General features: G+C 40.4%; 1 protein-coding gene across 2 annotated transcripts in view; it reads right to left on the bottom strand.

Moving 5' to 3' along the window:
- Window positions 1-11061, bottom strand: part of LOC103252931 (cytochrome P450 3A5) — a 30371-nt gene extending 19310 nt beyond the window's left edge. Inside the window, exons 1-6 of one of the 2 annotated variants that reach the window (XM_008051515.1) lie at window positions 10876-11061; window positions 6811-6904; window positions 4808-4860; window positions 4498-4597; window positions 912-1025; window positions 558-646 (exon numbers count right to left, since the gene is read on the bottom strand). In XM_008051515.1, the coding sequence (XP_008049706.1) occupies window positions 558-646; window positions 912-1025; window positions 4498-4597; window positions 4808-4860; window positions 6811-6904; window positions 10876-10946 (521 nt within the window). In that variant the 5' untranslated portion in view covers window positions 10947-11061. The remainder of the gene's footprint in view (window positions 1-557; window positions 647-911; window positions 1026-4497; window positions 4598-4807; window positions 4861-6810; window positions 6905-10875) is intronic. The other variant, XM_008051516.1, reaches the window with a different exon arrangement.
- Window positions 11062-23598: the final 12537 nt, after the last annotated feature.

The raw sequence follows: 23598 nt of genomic DNA, 5'->3' as shown, positions 1-23598 counted from the left end.
AAAACTGGTTGGAGTACCCCATAGCTGAGTGGCCACATGTTACCAGTTTGCCCAGGATAGGCTCAGTTTACACCTGCTGTTTCTGCATAACTCAAACATATCCTAGATTAGACAATAAATGATAGGGTCACCCTACTATAACCTTTACAAGATTCTCTCCTTTTTGAAATTGGAGAAAGAAAGGGTGGGAATTCTTAATGTTTTTAAAATTCTTAATGTTCTTGCTACCAACAGGTAGCAAGTGCCTTCCCTTCCCACCATTCCATACCTTCTATCCTCACAACTTTGGTACAATCATGTTTTTTCTTTTAAAGATACAGATTTTGCCTTCCAGAATATCCAAAGAGACAATTTATCAGATAAATACATCTTGGTTCGGGTTCACAGGAAGAAGATCCTCTCCCCACCAGCTGACCTGACTTCTTCTGCAAGCAGGTCTATCTTGGGTGGCCCATTGGAGTTGCAACTCCATACCCGTGATTTTATCTGGTTACTGGAATAGGAATATCAGCTCCATGGCAGTCAGCCCTTGACTCTGTGGCTGTGCTCCAACTTACTCTTTCAAGTTGATGGGTTTGCCTTTCTCTGCGTTCTGCTTCATATTTTTCACCAACACATCTCCATACTGGGCAATGATGGGGAACATCTAAGCATAAAACACAACACATAAACATGTAGTTAAATTGTGCAGGCTAAAGTCCCAGAAAGACATGTCTTTCTCAAGCATGAAACAGTGAATGCCATTTTATAATGAATTTTATAATTTATCTTCTGGACATAAAGATAAAAGATCATTTTTAGGAAACTCAAAGTCGGTGGAATATCCCTTGGAAATAAATTATGATCATACTTTTACCTGTCTCCAAATTTATTTTTAAAGCAGCTAATGAGAAGTCTTCTTATTTTCTTACCTCCTTCAGTTTTCCACTGGTGAAGGTTGGAGACAGCAACGATCGTATTCTCTTCCATTCTTCATTCTCAGATATGGAGATGGCGCTTTTCATGAATCCCACTGGACCAAAAGACTAGAGATCAAAGCAAAAACATTTTGTCTAACATAAGTTTTGGAGATCACTACAGTTGTAGAAAACGTGTTAAACAGGCATCACATATTTAATATATTTAATATTTAGTGACTCTCTACTAACTGACAGGCATAAGTGCTAGATGCTCAGTAAAGATTTATCCCAGATGCCTAGCCTCCTCTGAGTGTGTGAGGGAATACTCAGCCACCTGGTGTAATTTCCAGCCTCTATATCTCAGTCTCCTTGTAAATGCAAATACTCTACATATTAGGGAACCTATTCTTCCAGTGGAATAAACAAGAACAAAACCTAGCAACTCTTCCCGGTTTGTGCAGAGTAGAAAGGGACTAGTGACAGATAAGCAGGTGGCCATAGCTAACTGTACATTTCCTCAGACCAGCTCTGTCTTCACAAACAGCAACAGCATGAACAATTTGAAGAGGGGATGCCTTAGTGTGATTTTTAAAAATAGCGATAAAAGTCTTAAAAGATTAGGAATCTGTTTTGAAGAAACAATGAGATACCCTGAAAGTCGTGTTGTCCTAGTCCTCCCCCACCATCCCCCGGGATAGAAGGAAAAAGAAAGAGAGAATTCTATTTTCTAACTTAGGACTGACATATCAAGTCAACATGATCAAAGCTTTCTTCTGTCTTTCAAAACTGAATTTTGTTTTACAATAAATACTACCAACTCTCATTTGATAGATGAAGTTCTTCTTGTAGCCAAAGTCCCACTCTTGCGTCACTCACTGCATAGTCATGAAAGGAGGAGGTTGAGATTCAAATAACTAAGCTAAGTTTATGGTCCCATAAGAAGTCTGCTGTATGGCTTATATCAGCGACCATGTCAAGTTGATAGCAGTTAAGCCTCTTTTTGTCTTAATTCTCATGGACACCGTGAAGATTATTGAATTCAGGTAAGAAATATTATTTACTATTTAAGAGCAGAAAGATACTGATGATATATGCTTATGATATATTTTACTTCTGAGGATTACAAATAATTTCAGCACCAAATACTAGAATTCAAGACAGAAGTAAGAACTCTCATGGGATGAAATGATTATTTTCAAGGGAAATAAGCTTAAAAGCTGGTCTATGTTTATTATTGTTCTTTTATAGTTGAATAGCCATTTGGTCATGAATTTCCATTTCCAGCATATCCTAACCTAAAACCAACTTCTTGTTTGTGATGCTACTGAGCAAGTGAATTCTTTCATCTATATTTCATGATAGTCTTTAGATAAACAAGCAGAAGTATAATGAAGATGTTATCATTTGCATAAGCATATCCTTGAGTGGTCATCAGACATCTTTATTGTTTTGGGATCTATTTCATGGGCTGCTGAAAGTATGCATAATCATCGCTAGCAATTTATCTTTTTACCTAGCTAAATGGCCCATGTTACATATCAGGAGGATAATGAAGTAAAAAGGCAGTATGTCCAGGGCCCGCCTGCCTAAAATGTGTAGTGAATTACATTGGGAGTAAATTACATTAACTCATTCTCATTATTTAGTTACCATTTAGAAATTTCATCTCACTAGATTGAACAATCTTAGATAGCCTGAAAAAACAGTCATGCACCTTCTTATCAACAGGTTCATACTTCTCGTTTCATGTCAAGATACTAGAGACCAATTCTTATTGCATTAAACCATCTACTTCTAAATGAGAGAATACTCCTCTGCACTAGTGAATAGGGTTAAAGAATTCACTTGGGGTGGGTTTGAGTGGGGTTCTTATCATTGCAACTAAAAAAAAATGACTTTGGAGATGAAAGCAGAAACAAAATGATTATCTTGATACAGCTGTTCTAAAAGCACATTCTATTGAGTTAAGTTATAAATAAATAAATATTCTAACGCTCATTCATGATAAAAACTCAATAAATTAAGGAGCGAGGGAAACTTCTTCAATTTTATAAAGAGAATCTACAAAACAAACAAACAAACACCAAAAAACAAAACCCTTCAGCTAACATCACACATGATGGTGAAAGACTGAATTATTTTCCCCTAAGATCAGGGATAATTCCAAAATATCCACTGTCACCACTCTTGTTCAACATCATATGGAAGTTCTAATGAAATAGGCAAGACAAAAATAAATAAAAAAGATTACAGATTAGAAAGGAAAAAAAAAGTGTCTTTATTTTCAGGTGACACAATGTCACTGTAGAAAATCTCAAAGAATATACAAAACGACCTCTAGAACTAACAGGTGATTTCAGCAAGATAGTAGGATACAAGATCAACACACAAAAATCAACCATATTTCTATGTAACAACAATGAATAACTTAAAACACAATAAAACGTACCATTTCCAATCACACCAATGAAAACGAAATCCTTAAGGGTAACTCTAACAAGACATGTACAGAATTTCTATGCAGAAAATGACAAAATGTTGAGAAAAGGAATTAAAGAAAACGTAAAGAAATGGAGAGGCACGATGTGTTCATGAATCGAAATACTCAACATAGTAAAAATATAGATTTCCCCAAATTTATCTATATGTTTGATTCAATTCCCATAAAAATCTCAGTAGGTTTGATTGTAGATATTGGCTTATATTAAATTTCTATGGAAAGGCAAAGTACCAAGAAGAACTAAGACAACTCTGAAAAAAGTAAAGTGGGAGGAATCATTCTTGTGTTAAGACCTACTTGCTATAGTCAGGACAGTGTAGTATTGATTGGACAATATACACAGTCATCAATGAACTAGACCAAAGAATGAAAAATAGATGCATACCAATATTCCCAACATTTTGACAATGCTACAACAACAATTCAATGGAGGGAGAATAACCTTTCCAAAAATGGTGTTGGAACAATTGGACAGCCATAGGCCTCATACCTTGTACAAAAATGAACACAAAATGAGCCATAGACTTAAATGTAAAGCAAACAACTAAATGACTTTTAGGAAAAAAAACAACATTACAGGAGGACTAGGCAAAGAATTTTCAGACTTGACACCAAAAACACAATCTGTAAAAGGAAATATGAATAGATTGGCTTCCTCAAAAGAAAAAAAAAAAAGCTTGCTCTGATAATAGATCCTGTTAAGAAGAAAAGACATACTGCGTGTTGTGACTATAGAAAACTAACAGGAGGGAGCCTCATGGCATTGAAACAATTCTACATTTTGATTGTACTGATCACAAATCACAGATGTGATACATTTGCATAAAGCTACACACACAAATGAGGACACATAAAACTAGTGAACTCTGAATAAGCTCTGTGAATTGTATCAATGTCAATTCCCTCTTACTATAGAAACAGGAATATACTATATTTATAGTTATACAAGATGCTATCACTGAGGGGAGCAGGATGAAGAGTACATGGAACACCCCCAAACAATTTACAAGCAACTTTCTGTGAATATATAAATATTTCAAAATAAGTATTAAATAAATAAGTAAATCAGTACTTAAATGTCAAAAAATGGTTGCCTACCCTTCGGTTGGTGAAGACAGAATAACATTCTTTCACCAGCACCGTTTTGATTATGTCGGGATCTGTGATGGCCAAAACAGGTTTTCTACCATCATACAACCTGTGTTAAAAAAAACAGCTAATTAAACCTCCCAAGCCTGATTCTGCAGTTGGAGTTACATCCAGGAATCCAACTTTGATCCTGATATTACATAATCTATACCCCTAGATGTACTTTACAAGAAGACTCAGAGCTGAGATTGTCCTCCATGCGATGAGTTATCTCGTCATAGCAACAAGTTTATCCAATGCAAGTTTCTAGAATACTCACCCCCACATTTTCCCGTACTTTTTATAACATTCTTCGTCAAATTGCCAAAAACCCTGGAAAGGGAAACAAAATAAAATTTGATGATCATTTTAAGTGTACTAAACTCAACCTTTAATTGGTGCTGAAAAGGGGGGGGGTTGAATTTGGGGGCTGAATTTGGGGTTGAATTTGAATGAAATCAGGCTTGCTCTCTTTCACTGACAGAGAGAAGGGGAAAGGAGAGAAAACAGAGAAGATATTTGAAATGGAGAATTGAAAGTCACTCTTAATTTTTCCCAAAATTGTAGATACTAAATGACTTACCCTTATCTATGAGTACTAAGTAACTTCTTGAATTTCTGAAGTGTTTTTACTCCTGCATGTGTTGTCTCTAAGATCTCATAATCCTCTTAATTATCACACCTATGTGCACATGAGGTAACTGAGGGCTGAGGAAGATGAGTGAGTGTCTCAAGGGAATGCACATTCTTTTATCTCCTTGTGAGTCATCCTTTCCATTTACCTCATGAGCTCTCTCTAGAATTCTAGCAGAATTAGGAAGTAAAGACACCAGGGACCCCTTTGGCAGATATAAATAAGTCTCAGAAAACAAATGAGTAGGAAAAATAAAGTGGACTCATGCTCCAGTTTCCAGCTAAACACAAAAAGATGGGAAATGTCACCTGCATACATAGGCCACAGCAAAGTAAAACACCTGGTCTGAGTTTCCACTTCTGAAACTTCAAAACAAGTCTTTTGGTTTCTAAGTTTCAGTTGTGATGTTTTAACTCTGCAGAAGAGGGTTACAGAATGTGGATCTTGTGTCACTTCTAATAAACAGTTGATCAGGGAAAGGTGAAGAGAAAATTATTGCTTTTTCAGAAGGAAAAGATATGGACTTATTAGGTGGTAATTAGACACCAAAAACTTGAGTTAGGAGAATTAGAATCTGAGAAACAAGACTTAGGTCTGTGAAAAAGGAAATATGTGCCAGAGAGCAGCCTGCACAAAAACTTTGCTGCTGGCCTTGTGGACACGAATTTGTGACTTTCTGTCCAGGGCCAGGTGGTAGGAGGAGCGTCAGACCAGGTTAGCCACAATGGCTCAGCTAAAATTCACAGTCCGTGTGGCACATATTGCCTTCTGTTCAGTTAAATTAAATTTTTAATAATTTAGTTTAAAAAAATCCCTCTTCTAGTGATTCCGCATAAGTGAGTCTGCCTTTGTGTAAAAACAAACAAACAAAAAAGGTCAACACCGAAAAAACAAAAATAAAAACAAAATTTATTTTGCCGTTAAATATCGGAAGATGACAGACAGCCACCATCTTATCTCAGACATATCCACTCCCTACTCAGACTCACACAAAGAATTTTGATTTTGAAGGCAAAGAAGTAAATCAGAACTTTATTGTTCTGTCCCCAAATCCCAAAAGATTTCATGAGGAGCAGAAGCTAGGGGTACAGCCATGGAAATACCCACAGGGATTTTGCAATCCTAGAGTGAATTCAAGTAGGTGCAAATTACACAATGGTGAATACTTGGGCTCCCTAATAAATGAAGGTTTCAAAGCTGTCCAGGAGGAACAAACAAAAGGTTACTCATGAGCTCTTGCTACCAACGGGAAAGTCTGAATCTGGTGCACAAAGCTAATGAGGCACTACCAGGGCCCCCTTGCCACTTTTCTCTTAATACTAACTATAACTGTACCTTCCTGCTAATTTTGATGGGAGGAAAAACAAAACAAAACATCTTTAGGGGATTCACAAAATCTGAATGTCAAATCCTAAACATAGAGTGCTGATCTGCCCGAGATCTGGGTTGTTCCACTGAGGTAAATCTGAGGCTCTTGCGAGTTAAAAAGAGTCCCAGCGTAAACCTGCAAGTGCTTGGGGTGGAGTCTATACACCATTTCTGAAAGTGTGAAACCTCAGAACTTCCTCTCAACAAGGGGCATTTTTACTGATGGATTAAGCGGGTGTTTGCAACCATAAGAAGCAGACGAGGGAGTTCAAACAACTCACCTTCTGGTAGGACAAAACATTTCCCACAAAAGGCAGAGGTGTGGGCCCAGGAATCCCCAGCTTCTTAAAGAGTCCATATGAATGAATCCCATATCTATAGATGTAAAGAAAAACCAGGTCACAGGAGTTGTGACTTTATAAATATTGGGGCCAGCCAGTTACTGATGGAGGATCTGAAACGGTCAAGAGGAGGAGGTAACATGTTGGCAATAAACATCACAACAACTCCAATAGCAATAGTTACAGTTGCTCCTTATCTCCTTTCCTGTGCCCATGAGACTCTCAAAAGTCACAATGATGAGCTAAAAGTACTGAAATCCTCATGGTTCCAATCCTAGAGTGAATAATTGATAAAGGTCTCCACATGTGAGTGTTCCTGAGAGGTTCAGGCTGGAATTCTTCCAGGGCATTTTATTTGCTTATATGGATTTAGGAAGTTGATTCCTCTATAATTTGAAGATTCTCCTTCTTGTTAAAAAGGGCAAAATTTTTTTTCTTCTGAACTAATGATGACAATTTGCATCACTGCACCCACTCAATTACAGAGGGTCACCGAGAGTGACACTGTCCTTAAATTGTGCTCAGAGGCTTTTATGATTCTCCTTCCCTCTAAACTCTGACCCTGTTTTGGGATTGAGCGCTTCTTAATCAACTTCACAGAGAGGCCTTGGAGGAATCACAGTATTTTAAATTCTTTAGATTGACAACTATGCTTAATGCTTTCACTGACCTCATAGAAATGTGAGTACTTTTCAGCTACACCTAATCTTCATTGTCAGAAGATCTGGTTGATTTAAGCTATAGAGAAAAATGATTGATGTTTCCTGAATGACACTGTGCGGAGGAACCAATGACTAAAGAATCAATTTCCAGGTAGTTCTTCTTCTGGTGAAATCTGGCAATGATCACATAGTGAGTAAAATCCAAGGCATGCTTATTTTTTTCAAGGTCATTTATCACAAAGCAGTCAGTTTCCTGCCTTTGTATATCAGCTGTCTCTGTAGGAAAAACTGTCAATGCTGGTGCTCCCTATGGCAGACCTGCTTGTCACTTATCTTTGATGTGTCATGTACGGACTCCCCCAGTGGGGGTTCTGAATCTCTACAGACCTTCCTACTTTGGTATTATTGAGGGATGGCAGTCTGGAGGAAGAAGAGAAGATGAAAGAAGAGGCCGCCATCTTCCAATTTAACCATGGAGCTTCTAGTCCCACAAGGCTGGCCCCATAGACAAGTGAGGAAAGTATGGCTGAAAAGTATGATGTACATAAGTGATCCACACGCCCAATATATAAATTAAGCTGGAAGAGAGTGGCCTTCTAAAGTTCAGACACCATCCTGTTGATAGCAAAAGATGCATCATGTCACATAACACAAGTAACCATGAAATATTCCAGGCAGTTGAATTGAGACCTTGTATTCTCTTCTTCAGAGATTAGCTTTTAAGGCAGTATACGTTCCAAATAGTGTATATAAATCCTGTGAATCTTATAATATGTGGTAAAGTAAAACCAAGAAACGGCATGAAGGGCCATGTATTTGAAAACCCCAGCAGAGGCAGCTCGGCCAGGCCCTGGTGGGCATTTGGATCGCTCTCCAGAACTGTTGGTAGGAGCGTGTACACCAACTGCCAAAACAGGGTGACCTTGGTTATTCCCACTTCAGTTTCTATCTTTTTTGTTGCAACCATAGCAAAGCAATAAAACTAATCTCTGCTTCTGAACTTTCAACATGTTATATAACCTCTCCAGTAAGGCCAAGCAGTTGAGTTAAGGTGTCAGCAGCATCGGTGCCCAAGGAAAGATCACTAGATCTTTTACTCTCTAAATTCTCATGGTACCATATCAAAGCAGAGGGTGGGCTGAGTGGATTTTTTAGTTTCCCTTAAGCTCCCCTCTGTTTGGTAAAATAATACTACTTTGGGTACAAATGAAGAGACTCGTAAAAGAGCAAATCATTTTAATTCTGTTTACATTGTTTTGGCATACGGGGGCATCGACTACACTACAGCTACTGACTCCTGTGCTGTGTCAGCAACTTCTAAGGGGCAGGAAGTGTTTGCTCAAATCTCTAGTGACAGACACTCTACCAGGCGGACCACACACAGAATGGCACAGATGGTTTCCTTGTCCTAGGGCTTCCTGCAGATGAGATACAAATCTGTCTATACTCCAGTGTGGGCCATGACCCACCAGTATCTCTGGGAGTTCTGCCCTGAGGGGTAGGTAATATCCTCCCCCTTCAACCTGACCGTTACCTGATGCCATTTGTAACATCTCTGTCTCATAGTCTTGCTTACTCAACTGCCCTGACAGATTAGGATAACCTGCTAGGCAAGTATATTTAAAACTAAGGGATTAAAATAACTTGTTAGGCAGGTATATTTGAAAACATTTATGCAATCTAGTCATAGAGATATATGATCGTGCATTGGTCTATTATTCCTGACATCGTTCTAGAAGGGAAGGTTATTTTACAAACATTTGTTGTCACAAATACTAAGTGGACAGCTCTCTTTTCTTACTCAGAAGGAATATATTGGTAATAGTCTAACTCCAAAAAATCTGATTTTAAATAGAATGAATTGAAGCCATATAAATTCATTAAAAAATGTCATCAGGCTGGGCTTTGTGGCTCAGCCTGGAATCCCAGCACTTTGGGAGGCCAAGGCGAGTGGATTGCCTAAGCCAGTGGGTTCAAGACCAGTCTGGGCAACTTGGTGAGACCTCGTCTCTACAATAAATTAAAAATTAGTCAGGCAGGGTAGTGCATGCGTGTAGTCCTGGCTACTTGGAAGGCCGAGGCGGAAGGATCACCAGAGCCCAGCAGGTTGAAGCTGGGGTGGCCATGAGTGGGCCACTACACTACAGCCTGAGCAACAAGAGTGAGACTCCAACTAAAAAAAAAAAAAAATTGATAAAGTCATCAGTTTGAAAATAAGTTGCTGCAATACTCTGAATTCCTGGCCTTTCATTCAAATAACTAAAACAAAAGAAAAAAATCCAAATAACTAAAACCAAGTTTCTATTTTCAGTTTTCAGTTCATTATGATTCCCTAACTCTTAAGAAGTAGAAGTCAAATGTGGAGAGCCTCTACGCCCACACATGGAAAGTAACTCTTCTCTCTCCCTGCTCCAAGATGACAAGTCTACCTTCAGTGAAAGAATTTATCCTCCTGTCCTGGATCTTAAAGGAAAAAATTGTGTAAGATCAAAATTGAATTTTGGGACTCCTGTCTTTCCAAGCCAGCAGATTCACACCAGGGAAGAAATAATATCTATAGTGATGCTAACCTCCCAGAGACTGGAAAGAGAAGGTGAAAAAAAAAAAAAAAAAAAAAGAATACAACTTCAAGATTTCCTAGCATCCTCCTCTGCTGTAAAGGCTCATCGTTTGGAGATAAATCATTCTGCCTATTACAGGGTGGAGGAACTGAGTCCTGGGTGGAAGGGCAGCTCCATGAAAGGGGCACAGAAAAGAGGGAGGAGCCAATGAGAACCTCCTGTGAAGTCTAGGGTGACCTGTGGGACCTTACGTAAATGACGTCCTCGAGTAGACGGGACAGGAGCACAAACCACCAGGTGGTCCATTCCCCTCACACAATCTCTCTACATATCTCTTGCAGTGGATATAGAACCCAGAAGTCAAAGATAATGAGACAAAAGTTGAAAATGCCCTCCTGCCAGCAGAATCCCCAGGGTCTGTGAAGGGGGATGAGGATCCCACTGCACGTGGTGCTCATTTGTTTGTAGTCTGCCTCTTATTCGTAAGTTTAGGTAGGTCCAAACTCATACTCCATCAGCAGATCATCCCCAGTACCAAATGTTATTACTACACGCACCCAGCTACCAAAATAGGGTGAAGATTGGTGAAGATATGCGTGCTTATTCTTCAACAGATCTGCACAAAATCACTCATAACTCCTATGTGCTTTTTTTAGTCCCCAACACTGAAGCTACTTCCCCTTTTCTTCTCTTTTCATCTTCAAAGAGAGTAAGGGAAAGGGAGACTGATTAGCAATCGAAGTCCAAGGATATGGAGGAGTCAAGCCAGGTTAGTTACTCACAGATACAGAAGCACCAGGCTGATAGCCAGGAGAACCCAGGTTTCCATGGCAAAGTCCGGGATGAGGTCCATCGCCGGTTTTCTTCCTCAATGCTCTCCTCTGAGTTGTACTTTCAGTTGTGTGCTGCTGTTTACTGGGCTGTGTGTGTGTGTGTGTGGAGTTTCCCTTCCCTGCCCAAAGATGATTCAGTAAGGCCAGCTGTAATTTTATACGTGGAGAAAGAGGTGGAGCTAGGGCTGCAGCCAGTAGCAGGTTCACCCAAGCTCCACCTGCAGTGACAAAGAGTCACACACACCCTTATGCTGACCTTCTTTGAGTTCATATTCTATGGGAAATTATAAACAACTCAATCAATATTATCAGTAAGTCCAAAGGTTCTGGGTTCTTATCAGAAACTCAGATGAAGTCATTGGTATTGAATCTCCTCTAACCTGCCCTTGTCTCCATGGCTGCCCTGTTCCAAAGTATTTGACATCCACTCAAACAAGCTACACTGACAGACCTTTACCCATGTAGTTTCCTCTGCCTACAGTCTTTTGTGTTCCATAAAAGACATCCGCCCATCCTTCCAAACCCAACTTTAACAGACCCTGCTGTTAAAGTCTCCCATAACCAGCCCTTCTCAAGTAGATATAGCCACTTCTTCCTGTAGTTAACTTTCATCCCCCTCACACAGTTCTATTCTTGTCATCCTCTCTACCGCCATTGTTGGCTTCTATTCCTGTTTCCCTCACCAGAGGTGAGCTCCTTAAGGGCACAATCTGATATTATTCAGTCATGGACCTGGTCACAAGAAGAGCGCTGTATACACAGTGACATCCAGAAAGGCTGATGGAGTTGAGTTGGGCGAGATTGCTGGCCCCTGTATGTCTTTCCCTCTGACTCTTTGGTGACCACTCCATCTTCCTGGATTATCAATACAGTAAGAGCTTTCGGCTGTGCCTCAGTCACTATTTCTGCACTTCCAGACTGAACTGCTTTGATTCTGTTGGCAAAAGAATATCTAAAGTAGAGACAGAGTGTGGGTGAGATGGCACTGATGGCTGTCCTAAACAGTAACAATTTGTACTATTTCCTGTGCACCCCTCAGAGAGTCTTACAGTAGACAACAAATATTAGAAATATCCTTGACCAAAAATGACCCCCCTCTCTCCGGAAAGATTGCATGTCCAGGAACAATGTGTGAGAAAGGAGAGAAGAGGAGAAGAAGCTCAAAATGCTAGAACCCACCACCTTAGGTAACAATGCTGTGTAGCAGAGGTCAGTATAGGCACACACACAGCATTCAGCACCCCTCCAAAATGATCTGAGCCCCTTTTGGGGAGCAGTGAGGTTCAAATAGCTTCCTGCTTTTTAAGGAGTTGAGAATTTCCTAATTGGAAGAAAGTCAGCCCAGGAGCCAGTAGGAATGAAGCCTGTCACAGCAGTTACTGCTACCTGTGAGCTCCCAACACATTTCTGATGGAACACATCCCAGGGCTGGGCTTGTGGAAATTATACCAGCTCATGTTCATCACTCAGGCCCAAGTTCTGTGTCTGCTTGATCTAAGGAATCATGGATCACATGACAAAAAAACCTCGCAGTTCTTACAACTCAACAGAAATAGAAGACCTTTGAGGTATGCTTATGCATTTCCTTCTTTCTTTATTCTTTCATATGCTGAACTCTTCTGCAGAAACTGATATTCACCTCTCACCAACTGTTCCTATTCCTCTGGCATGTAAGTCTCTAGGGCTGCTAGACACTGGCCTGAGTAGGTGGATATCTATATCTGTTCCCTGATTCATGAACAGGTAGATGAATGTCATGCATAGGTGTTGTGTCAGGTGTGGGCAGGAAATCACACAATCCTTTCCTCAGAGGGACACATAAGTGTTCTGGGATAGGGGTGCACATGTGGCATGCCTCTGGAATCTCTGGGATAATGGGGTCCTATAGAGAGATAATTAAGGGGAGAAGTGACAACAGGTTTCAAGCCAACAAAAGGCAGGCAGACATGGGAAGCTGGTATATAATCTCCAGGAAAAGTAGGATAAAAGTCCAGGAAATTTGGATTGGCAGAAATGCCTCCTTTCAGTGGTTTCAACTGGGCACTGTTAAGTAGGGACATGCTGCTACCCCTAGTTTGCAGATGTAGAAACTGAGGCTCAGTAACTGCAAATGACCTCTAAGCAGCTATTGATCACAACAAAATATTCGGGAGATGAAAGGTACTCTCATTCTGGTACACCAGTATCCAACACTTGCTATTCCCTGATAAGGGGCATTATAGGATATGGTGAGATTCAAGGATACAAGAGCAAATTGGTTGAGATTCTGATTCCTATCTCCATGGTGACTCCCATCACTGATCCTTCATGGGTCTTCCAGAACAAAGGACTCCATCTTTTTTAAGCAGGGAGAAAGTTATAAGTTCTGACCGTGTTAATGATATTTCCCTCTCTATCTTCCCAACCTGAGTTGTACACAGAATACATTCAGGCAAGGAAATATTAGGGTGTCATCTGATAACTATTGACAACTTAATTAACACCTAAACCTAAAGAATTTCTCATAATTTTTTGGAACAAAAAAGTATGTTTTCATGTTTCTCTAAAACACATACTTGGTTAATATGATTTTATAACGGAGTCTAAGATGACCATTTACCTGTCCTAGCCTCAGGAACTGTTCTGAGTGGTTGGAATTTACACCAACAGTGATAGAAGTGATAGCTTGGGAGTAAAATGTAGCCAGCACTGTATCCTAACAAATATAAATAGTTTTGCTCTTCAAGGGGAAACAATAGAAGGTGTATTGTCACGCCACTTATTTTCATAGAAGGTAACACATTCAAACATGAAGATACTTGCCTACAAAGAGTTGTACTGAATGTGTCAAGGAAGATACTATGTTTCAGAAGAACACCCAACCACTCAGTGTCGCTCATCTACTTATTCCTGAATTAAAGTATTCAGTATGTATTTTTAAAGCTTTGTTCTAAATGCTTAGGGCACAAGGTTGACTAAGACCTAGACATTATTTTGTTTGATGATAAAGACAAATAAACAGATACTTGCAGTATAGCCTAGGAAAATTAATCATAAAGTATGAGTAATACAGTGTCCTTATCAACGCTGAGTGATTTATCTTCTTTCTCGTTCTCATCAACATTGGATAAAAGTTAAGTCTCAAAGAACATCCAGAGAATCATTAGTCTCAGATATCAGTATCAGTGGACAGTTTGTCCAGGGACTCAGTGATGCAGATAAACCCTATCACTCTAATATTTTATTCTTTTTACATTGTTAGCCTAAGTGCTACCTCTTTTGAGAAGCCTATCCTGTCTTTTACTGGCCAAGCGAATTGCTGCTCATGGGATGGGGATGCAGCAAGGTTTTGGAGTGATTTGTGTATTAGGTTCACATTTCACGATCTTGAAGATGTTTTGTTTTTAAAAAAGGAAAGATTCGCGCCTTTGGGAGGCTGAGGTGAGTGGATTGCCTGAGCCCAAGGGTTTGCGACCCGCCTGGCCAACTTGGCGAGACCTCATCTCTACAATAAATCAAAAAATTAGCCGGGTGTGGTAGCACGCACCTGTAGTTCCAGCTACTTGGAAGGCTGAGGTAGAAGGATCGCCGGAGCCCAGCAGGTCGAGTCTGCGGTGGCCAGGAGCGGCCACTACACTCCAGTCTGGGTGACGGAGTGAGACTCCGACTCAAAAAAAAAAAAAAAAAAAAAAAAGGAAAGATTATTTGTAGCTCAGCTCTCAAGTCCCTATTCTTCTCAGTAGGGCAAAACTTGATCTCACCAATTTAGGGTAACCAGGTGGTCTCTACATTTTGGTGACAGAAGGAGAGGAACAGACAATTCTTCTTGGCCTCATGACTGGCTGTGGTAGTGAGGAGAGTGGCAGCTCTATGGACATTCTTACCTGGTGTCTGAGAAGGTGGACGCCTCACCTCAACGTCATTGCATCTTGGTTGGGCTGTTTGCCGCTGTGTTCACAGCATGTGGCAAGCACCAAATAGAAAAGAGTCAGAATCCTCACCCTCATGAAACTTACATTCAATGGGAGAAAGAGATACTAAACTAATACCTACACGAATAAATGTTGAAATGCAAATTGGGATGAATGCTATGAAGTAAAAAACTCTACTTAAGCTTCCAGCAGTATTAGGCATGGTTGATTCTTTTTTCTTTCCTTAAATTCTATCTTCCTTTGAGGAAAATTCCATGAAGGTAATTGACCAGAATTGGCATGAGGACCAACGTTTTCCTTTCCTAACCAGAAGACCTCTTTAAAATTGTCTGCCTCCCTAGACCTCTGTGTCCTTCTAGGATTTTCTAAAACATCCCCTCTTCTTTATTTTCCTCTTATACATCATTTAGGGTCCACCAGGTCTTCCAGCCCAGTCACGAACCAAGAGCTTCTGTGGGCAGGAGGAAGATGGAAAAGAATGGGCCTGGGAGAAGACGATGACCCATTTAGGCCCTGAGTTCTAAATTCTGGAGTTATTTCTCAACTTGAGTTGCAGAGAAATGGTCTCTCTCTCTCTGTCTCTCTCTCTCTCTCTCACACACACACACTTACACTCACACACAGATTACCTGATACATATCATTCTAACTACTTCCCTTGCATTAACTGATTCAATTTGTCCAACAATCCTATGACTTAGGTATTGTTATGCTCTCTGTTTCACAGATGAGCAAATCAAGTGATAGAAAGATGAACGGACCCATCCAAAGTTACATCACTAATTACTAACAGAGTCAGGATTCGAATTTAAATTGTCTAAGTTTAGAGCTCACGATCTTAATCTTTTAACACAAGCCCAGCTTTGCCTGAGGTTACATGGAGTCAGTGGGGGGACCAGCACTACAGCCCAGGCCTCCTGATGGGTAGTGCCAGAGCTTTGTCCCCTACACAGATGAGGCGAAACCCCTTAGCAAACCCACCAATGAGGGCTGGGGTGAGACAGGGGAATGTCCTTTCTGCCCTCCCTTCCTTGAAGTACAAGTGCTTCTGTAGACTTTAGGGCAAAGGGAAGAGGAGGAGGATTCAGTCATGACTGTTCATGTTCTACTTCATTCCAGAGTGTCTATTTCCTGCTAAACTAACCACTACATACTCAGTGATCTACCACAGAAACAAAGAACAGAGTACCATATGTTCTCACTCATAAGCGAACAGGGATTGGCAGTAGTGGGAAACTGCCAGGGAGGGAGCCGCATACCTCATCAACAAGGGTACCTGCATAATGAACATTTGTATACCTAACCCTGAATTGTACCCCACATCTTTCAAATAAGCAATTAAAAATAATGAACAAACCACTAACATCTCTTCAGCACTTCGTAGCTTGTAAAGCTCTCTCTTTTGGCTTTAAAATTTTTTTCAAATAGCTTTAAGGAATACAAATAGTTTTTGGTCTGGTCTTTAAGTGTATCCACCACCCCCAGCTGTGCATATGGTACCCTACAGGTGATTTTTTTTTGTCCCTCCACCCCTTTGCTTCTCTCCCTTCTGAGACTCTAGTGTTCATTGTACCATTCTCCATGTCTTATAAAGCTCTTTACCATCTCTCTTATATGATATTCACAACAAGTCTGTGAGATGATTAGAGCTGGAATGATCTTAATCTTCACTTTGTAGATGTGGAAGCAGATAGATGAGGAAGAGACTCATAGAAGCAACTAAACCATGAAATCAGGGCATGGAGCTAGATCTTGTGATTCCAGATTTGTGCTAATGTCATGCTGGCTTAGATTCCAAAGGACCTCCTGAAATAACTTAACAAGTTACACTGGCCTCACATGAGATAAAGATTTCCTCCCACACCTCCTAGAACACTGACACTTTAGTTACAGAATGCTGCAGAGCAGGTTGTGACCACAAAAAATGACCTGAACCTTCTTCTACAAGTTACTAAATTGTGTATTCACTGAACTTGTGGTTTTAGCATTAATGGGAGTGTTGTAAATAGTCCTGATGTGTTGCAATCAGATGATCTGAGTTTCCAGGAAAACAAAAAGTAAAAGGTGATGAAATCAATCAGTAAAAGGGAAATTGGAGAATGTGAGGCAAATTTCAGATGGCCACGGGGAAGGGAATTAATAAAACAGGAAATGAATGAGCTAAAAGATGATCACCACCAGGTGTGTCGTAAAAGAATGGCAAAGCTTGCATCAATCTCATTGTTGCAGTCACCTCCTGTTTTCCTGTCCCTGGGTAGGTCTTATCCAGTGAATCCTCCACTCAGCCACCATACAGAACCTCATAAAACATGAATCTTGGAACATTCCTCCCTTGCTTAAATCCATCCTTTTGCTCTCATCACCCACAGGATGAAATCTAAAAGCCTCTTCTTCATCTGGTCACTGCTGGCTTCTCCAGTCTTGTCTCAGTCCACTTTTCTACATGTACACAGTGTTTTAAGCAGATGTTAGGACTGGCCACACCCCAAGTTTTCCAAATGTGACATGTCTGCATCTCCGTGTGTCTGCACAGGCTCTTCTTTAGCCTGGAGTGAGCCCAGCTCATTTTTCTTCTGGTGAACTCCTAACCATCCTCCAGGTGACGATCAAGACATCATCTCCCCAGTGAGCCTTTTTCACAGCCTCAGCAGGCAGGTGGTAGGGAGGGTGTTACTTGTGCCTGTTCAAAATTCCTACAAACACACAGTGACTGTCAGCTCAGGATACACATTATAATCCACATGCATGGAGAGCTTTTTTTTTTTTTTTTTTTTTTTAAATAAATACAGATACTTAGGCCCACCAGAATATCAGATAGGGGAAGGAATTGCCCAGTGACTTATTGACTAAGAGGCAGGGATCTTTGAAGGCCATCTAGAGGCTGCTACTACAGAGGCAAAGCCAATAGTATCCAAAGTGTCACATCAATCCGGAGACATGAAGAAGGCACCATGCACAACTCACTCTATGAGGGCGTTGTTCACATGCTCCAAAGAATACAAAAAACAGGACAACCATGAGATTGAAAGATGGTGGGAAAGAGAACACTTCTATACTGGGCTCCCGGGATCCTTCTGCCTCAGCCTTCCTAGTAGTTGGAACTATAGGCACGCGCTACCATGCCCGGCTAATTTTTTGATTTATTGTAGAGATGAGGTCTCGCCAAGTTGCCCAGGCGGGTCTCTAGCCAGCGGGTTCAGACAATCCACTCACCTCAGCCTCCCAAAGGCGCGGGATTATAGGCTGAGCCACCGAGCTCGGCTCAGATAGTTTTTAAATGCAGAGATGTAAAATTCACAACACAAAACTAACCATTTTAAAGTGAACAAGTCCATGGAATTTAGTACATGCATAGTGTTGTGCAACCACCACCTCTGTCTAATGTCAAAACATCCCCATCACTCCTAAATAAAATCCTATACCCCTTGAGCAGTTTCTTCCCATTCTCTTCTCTCCCCAACCCTTGGCATCCACCATTGTGTGTTCTATATCTGTAAGTTTTTCTCATTTTGTACCCGTATTTCATATGATACGATATGTGAACTTTTGTTTCTGGCTTTCACTTAGCAAACTTTTTTTTTTGAGTTGGGGGTCTCACTCTGTCACCCAGGCTGGAGTACAGTGGCATGATCATGGCTCACCTTAGTCTTGACCTCCTGGGCTCAAGTGATCCTTCTGCCTCAGCCCTGTGAGTAGCTGGGACTACAAGTGTATTCCACCATACCTGGCTAGCATTTTGATTTTTTGTAGAGATGGGATCTCCCTATTTGCCCAGACTGGTCTTGAACTCCTAGGCTGAAGCAGTCTTCCCACCATGGCCTCTCAAAGTGCTGGGTTTGCAGGTGTGAGTCACCACGCCTGGCCTTAGCATACTGCTTTTGTGGTTCATCCATTTTGTAGCATGGTCAGTACCTGGTTCCTTTTATGGGCTAATAATATTCTATTGTATGGATAGATCATTATTTATCTATCCATCTGCTGATGGACATGTAGGCTGTTTCCACCTTTTGAATATGGTGAATTGTGTTGTTATGAACATGCAAGTACATGTATTTGTTTAAGTAACTGTTTTCAATTCTCTTAGGTATATAACTAAGTAGAATTGCAGATCATATGGTAATTGTTTTCTTATTTATTTACTTATTTGGAGACAGGGTCTTGCTATGTCTTGAACTTCTGGCCTCAAGTGATCCTCCCACCTTGGCCTTCAAAACTTCTAGGATTACAGGCATGAGCCACTGCAGCTGACCTCTGTATTTAGCATTCCTAGAAACTCCCAAACTCTTTTCCATAGCAGCACCATGTTACATTCTCGCCAGCAATGTGTGAAGGTTCCAGTGTTCCCACATCCTCACCAAATCTTATTTTTCTTTTAAAAATGGCCATCCTAGTTGGTATGAAGTGGTAACATTTTCTGAGATTTTGCCATAGCACAACTACAAATGATTAAGAATCTTTGAAAACATGCCAAAGATAGAGGGAAGATAAGGAATGGGTGTGGCTGGGAAACTGACACAGGGGGCTCTTAGGCCTTCTATGTACTCCAGGGACATTCTTATCTCTGTTCTATAGACATGGGGCAAGTAGGGAGCCTCAGAATGTGACTAATGCACAGGGCTTGTCTGAGTTATTTAAACTTAACCTAACATATAAAATGGTTGTTAATGATTATGTCTTTCCCTCCCAAAGAAGCCTAGATAAGGCCAGGCCCTGGGTTGTGGCCTGAAGTGGGCTTGGAACCTAGCTCTGCATGTCTGGCTCATGCTGGCTTTGACTAGAGAGAACAGGGGACATTACCAAGCCCAGTACCTGACCCTTGGCAGGCGTGCCATAAATATTTGCTCATTAGGAGGAAAGTTCAATTAGTGACTGAGAGAACAAGAGTCATAGAGTAACCCCAAGTTACATAACTTTTTTTTTTTTAACAAAAAGAGAAGACATGAGTTCAGGTTTTATTGAAAAACATAAAAGGTTGAGAGTTTGCTAAGTGTGGACTGTTGAACTTTTTCCTTCTTATTGCGTGCGTTAAACAGTTCTTATACCAACTGCTGTATGAGGTGACACAGATGCCATATGTGATATTGGACTTAATTTCCTGGATTCTAATTGGAGCTGGTGATATTGGCCCAGCTGTGTAGACATAGGTTTCCGAGCAAGACCACATACCCCACCTTTCCCCACTTTCTTATAGTCTCGAAGCTCCTCTTGCCCAATTCCCCCTCATTGAGGGCAGAATTTGTCTCTAAACATTCCCCCAGACTGAGCACTCTATAGACAAGAAAAAGACAAATCCCAAAGGGGCCAAAGAAAGGAATAAGGGGAACCCATTCTTTCCTCACCTACACAGCCTATTTGTAAAATTCAGCAGAGATTTTAGGCAAGGAGAATGAGGTATATTACTTGATCACAAAGTTGCCAAAAATTTCAGTAATCAAGATAAATCATCTTTTAATATAATAATTTAAACATCCATAATAATGAAAAAGTCTATGATGTACACTGTATCAATTTTAAGTAAAGACAGGATCAGTAAGTTACCTTTACTTACACACCTAACTCATGGCATGCATGCTGCAGTATTTAGGGGTGAAGTATCGTCATCCTGCAACTTCACAGAAATACACAGAAAAATAAAACAGATTAGTGGATGGATAGAGGGGTGGACAGATGTGTGACAGTGAAAAATGCAAAATGCTAACTGTAAAATCTAGATGGTGGATACATGGGTGTTTATAGTTTTCTTTATTTTCCTAACTAAATTTTATATATTTGAAAATTTTGGAAGAAATAATGAACAATATTTAAAAAATATATTTTATTTTATTTTATTTATTTATTTTTTGAGTTGGAGTCTCACTCGGTCGCCCAGACTGGAGTGCAGTGGCTGCTCCTAGCCACCGCAGCCTCACCTGCTGGGCTCTGGCGATCCTTCTGCCTCAGCCTTCCGAATAGCCGGAATTACAGGCATGTGCTACCACGCCCAGCTGATTTTTTGATTTATTGTAGAGATGAGGTCTCGCCAAGTTGCCCAGGCAGGTCTCGAACGCACGGGCTTAGGCAATCCATTCACCTCAGCCTCCCAAAGGCGCGGGATTACAGGCTGAGCCACCGAGCCCGGTTATATATTTTATTTTAAAGATGTAGGGAACAATTCAGGATTAGGTATACAAGTGAACATTGTACAGGCAAAGTTTGGGCCTCCCTTGGTCCCTACTTTGCCTGGTTTGAGATCAGGTACCCTTATTGATGCTGTGTCCCCATTCTTACCTGGTAGTGTCCCGTAACTACCAATCCCTTTTGTATGGTATTATTGTAAATGTTCAGGGTCTGCTTATGGGTGAGAACATATGGTACTCTGTTCTTTGTTTCTGTGATAGATCACTGAGTATTATCGACTCTAAATCCAAGTTGCTGAGAAGTCCATGTGTTTGTCCTTTATGGCTGTGTAATGTTCCATCATGTATATGTACCACATTTTTTTTTATCCAGTCCAGTTTCAATGGGCAGCATGATTGGTTCCATGTTTTTGCTATTGTGAATAATACTGCAATAACCATGTGTGTGCAGGTATCTTTTTTGTAGAATAATTTGAGTTCCTCCAGGTATAATCCCAGTAGGCGAATAGCTGGGTCATATGGAAGATTGATTTCTAGTTCTTTTAGAAATCCCCACACTGTTTTCCATAGAGGTTGAACCAGTTTGCATTCCCACCAGCAGGGTGGAACCATTCCCTTTTCTCCACATCTTAGCCAGCATCTGTTGTTTGTTTAATTAATTATGGCCATCCTTACCGGGATTAGGTTGTATCTCAGTGTGGTTTTGATTTGCATTTCTCTGATGATTAGTGAGGCTGAGTACTTTTTCATGTGTCTGTTGGCTGCCTGTATATTTTCTTTTGAAAAGTGTCTATTCATGTTTTTTGCCCACTTTTTAATGCGGCTGTTTGTTTTTTCCTTTCAGCATGTTTGGGTTCCTTGCAGATCCTGGATGTTAGGCCTTTGTCAAATATATAGTTGGCAAATAGTTTTTCCTATTCTGTGAGCTTCTCCCCACTCTTGATGGTTTCTTTTGCTTTGCAGAAACTTTTCAGTTTGATGAGGCCCCACTTGTCCATCTTATCTCTTATGACATGGACACCTGGGATTTTGATCAGGAATTGGTTGTCTATTCTGACTTCTGTAAGGGAGTCTACTGCATTTTCTAAGGCTTATAGTTTAAGGTTTTACATTTGGGTCTTTGATCCATTTAGAGTTGATTTTTGTGTATGGTGATAGGTAGGGGTCCTGTTTCAATCCTCTGCATGTGGTCAGTCAGTTTTTCCAGCACCATTTAGGGTCTCCTCTTCCCAATGGTTGTTGGTGGAGGCTTTGTTGAAGATGAGTTGATTGAGAAATTGAGGTTTTGCTTCCAGAATCTCTATCCTGTTCCATTGGTCCATATGCCTGTTCGTGTATCAATACCAGGCTCTTTTGATTATTGGAACATTATAGTAAAGTTTAAAGTCTGAAGGTGTGATACCTCCCACTTTGTTTCTTTTGCTAAGGATTGCTTTGGTTATTTGTGTTTTTTAATATCTCTATATGAATTCATGTATTGTCATTTCCAGGTCTGAGAAGAATGATGTTGGTAATGTAATGGTTATTGTGTTGAATCTGTGGATTGCCTTTGGTAGGATGAACATCTTAACATGCTGATTCTTCTTATCCATGAACGTGGAATATTTTTCCATTTGTTTGTGTCTTCCTGTATTTATTTGAGCAGTGTTTTGTTGTTTTCGTTGTAAAGGTCTTTCACTTCTCTGGTTAGGAAGATGCAGAAGTATTTCATTTTTTGTGTGTCTATTGTGAATGGGATTGTGCTTTTTATTTGGTTCTCTGCCTATTTTGTACCCAGAGACTTTGCCAAAGTTGTTTACCAGTGAAAGGAGGTTTTTGATAGATTCTCTTGGATTTTTGAGGTATAGGATTATATTGTCAGCAAAGAGGGATAACTTAATTTCCTCTTTTACTATTTGGATACCTCTAATTTCCTACTCTTGTCTAATTGCTCTAACTAGGACTTCCATAACAATGTTGAACAGGAAGGATGAGAGTGGGTAGCCTTGTCTTGTTCTGGTTTTCAGGGGAAATGTTTCCAGTTTCTGTCCATTTAGCAATATGCTGACTGTGGGTTTATTGTAGATGGTGCTTACTATTTTGAGGTAGGTTCCTTCTATGCCTAGGTGTTCAAGGGTTTTTATTAAGAAGCGATGCTGGATTTAATAAAAACTTTTTCTGTATCTAATGATATAATCTTGTGGTTCTTGTTCTCACATCTGTTGATGTATTATTACATTATGGTCTTGTGGATGTTGGACCAGTCCTGCATCCCAGGGATGACGCCTACTTGGTCATGGTGGATGATTTTTGAAATGTGTTATTGGATCCAATTTGTTAGAATCTTATTGAGAATTTTTGCATCTATTTTCATCAGGGATTTTGGCCTGTAGTTCTCTTTTTTTGTTGGACTTTACTTGGTTAGGGTATCAGTGTGATGTTTGCTTTGTAAAATGATTTGAGGAGAATGCCATCTTTCTTAATTACCTGGAATACTTTTTTTTTTTGAGTTGGAGTCTCACTCTGTCGCCCAGACTGGAGTGCAGTGGCACGCTCCCGGCCACTGCTGTCTCGACCTGCTGGGCTCTGGCAATCCTTCCGCCTCAGCCTTCCAAGTAGCTGGAACTACAGGCGCACGCTACCACACCTGGCTAATTTTTTTGATTT

This window comes from Carlito syrichta, unplaced genomic scaffold (assembly GCF_000164805.1).
Source record: "Carlito syrichta isolate Samal-C Ts95f unplaced genomic scaffold, Tarsius_syrichta-2.0.1 Scaffold182653, whole genome shotgun sequence".
NCBI lineage: Eukaryota > Metazoa > Chordata > Mammalia > Primates > Tarsiidae > Carlito > Carlito syrichta.
This window is presented reverse-complemented; position numbering and strand designations above follow the sequence as displayed.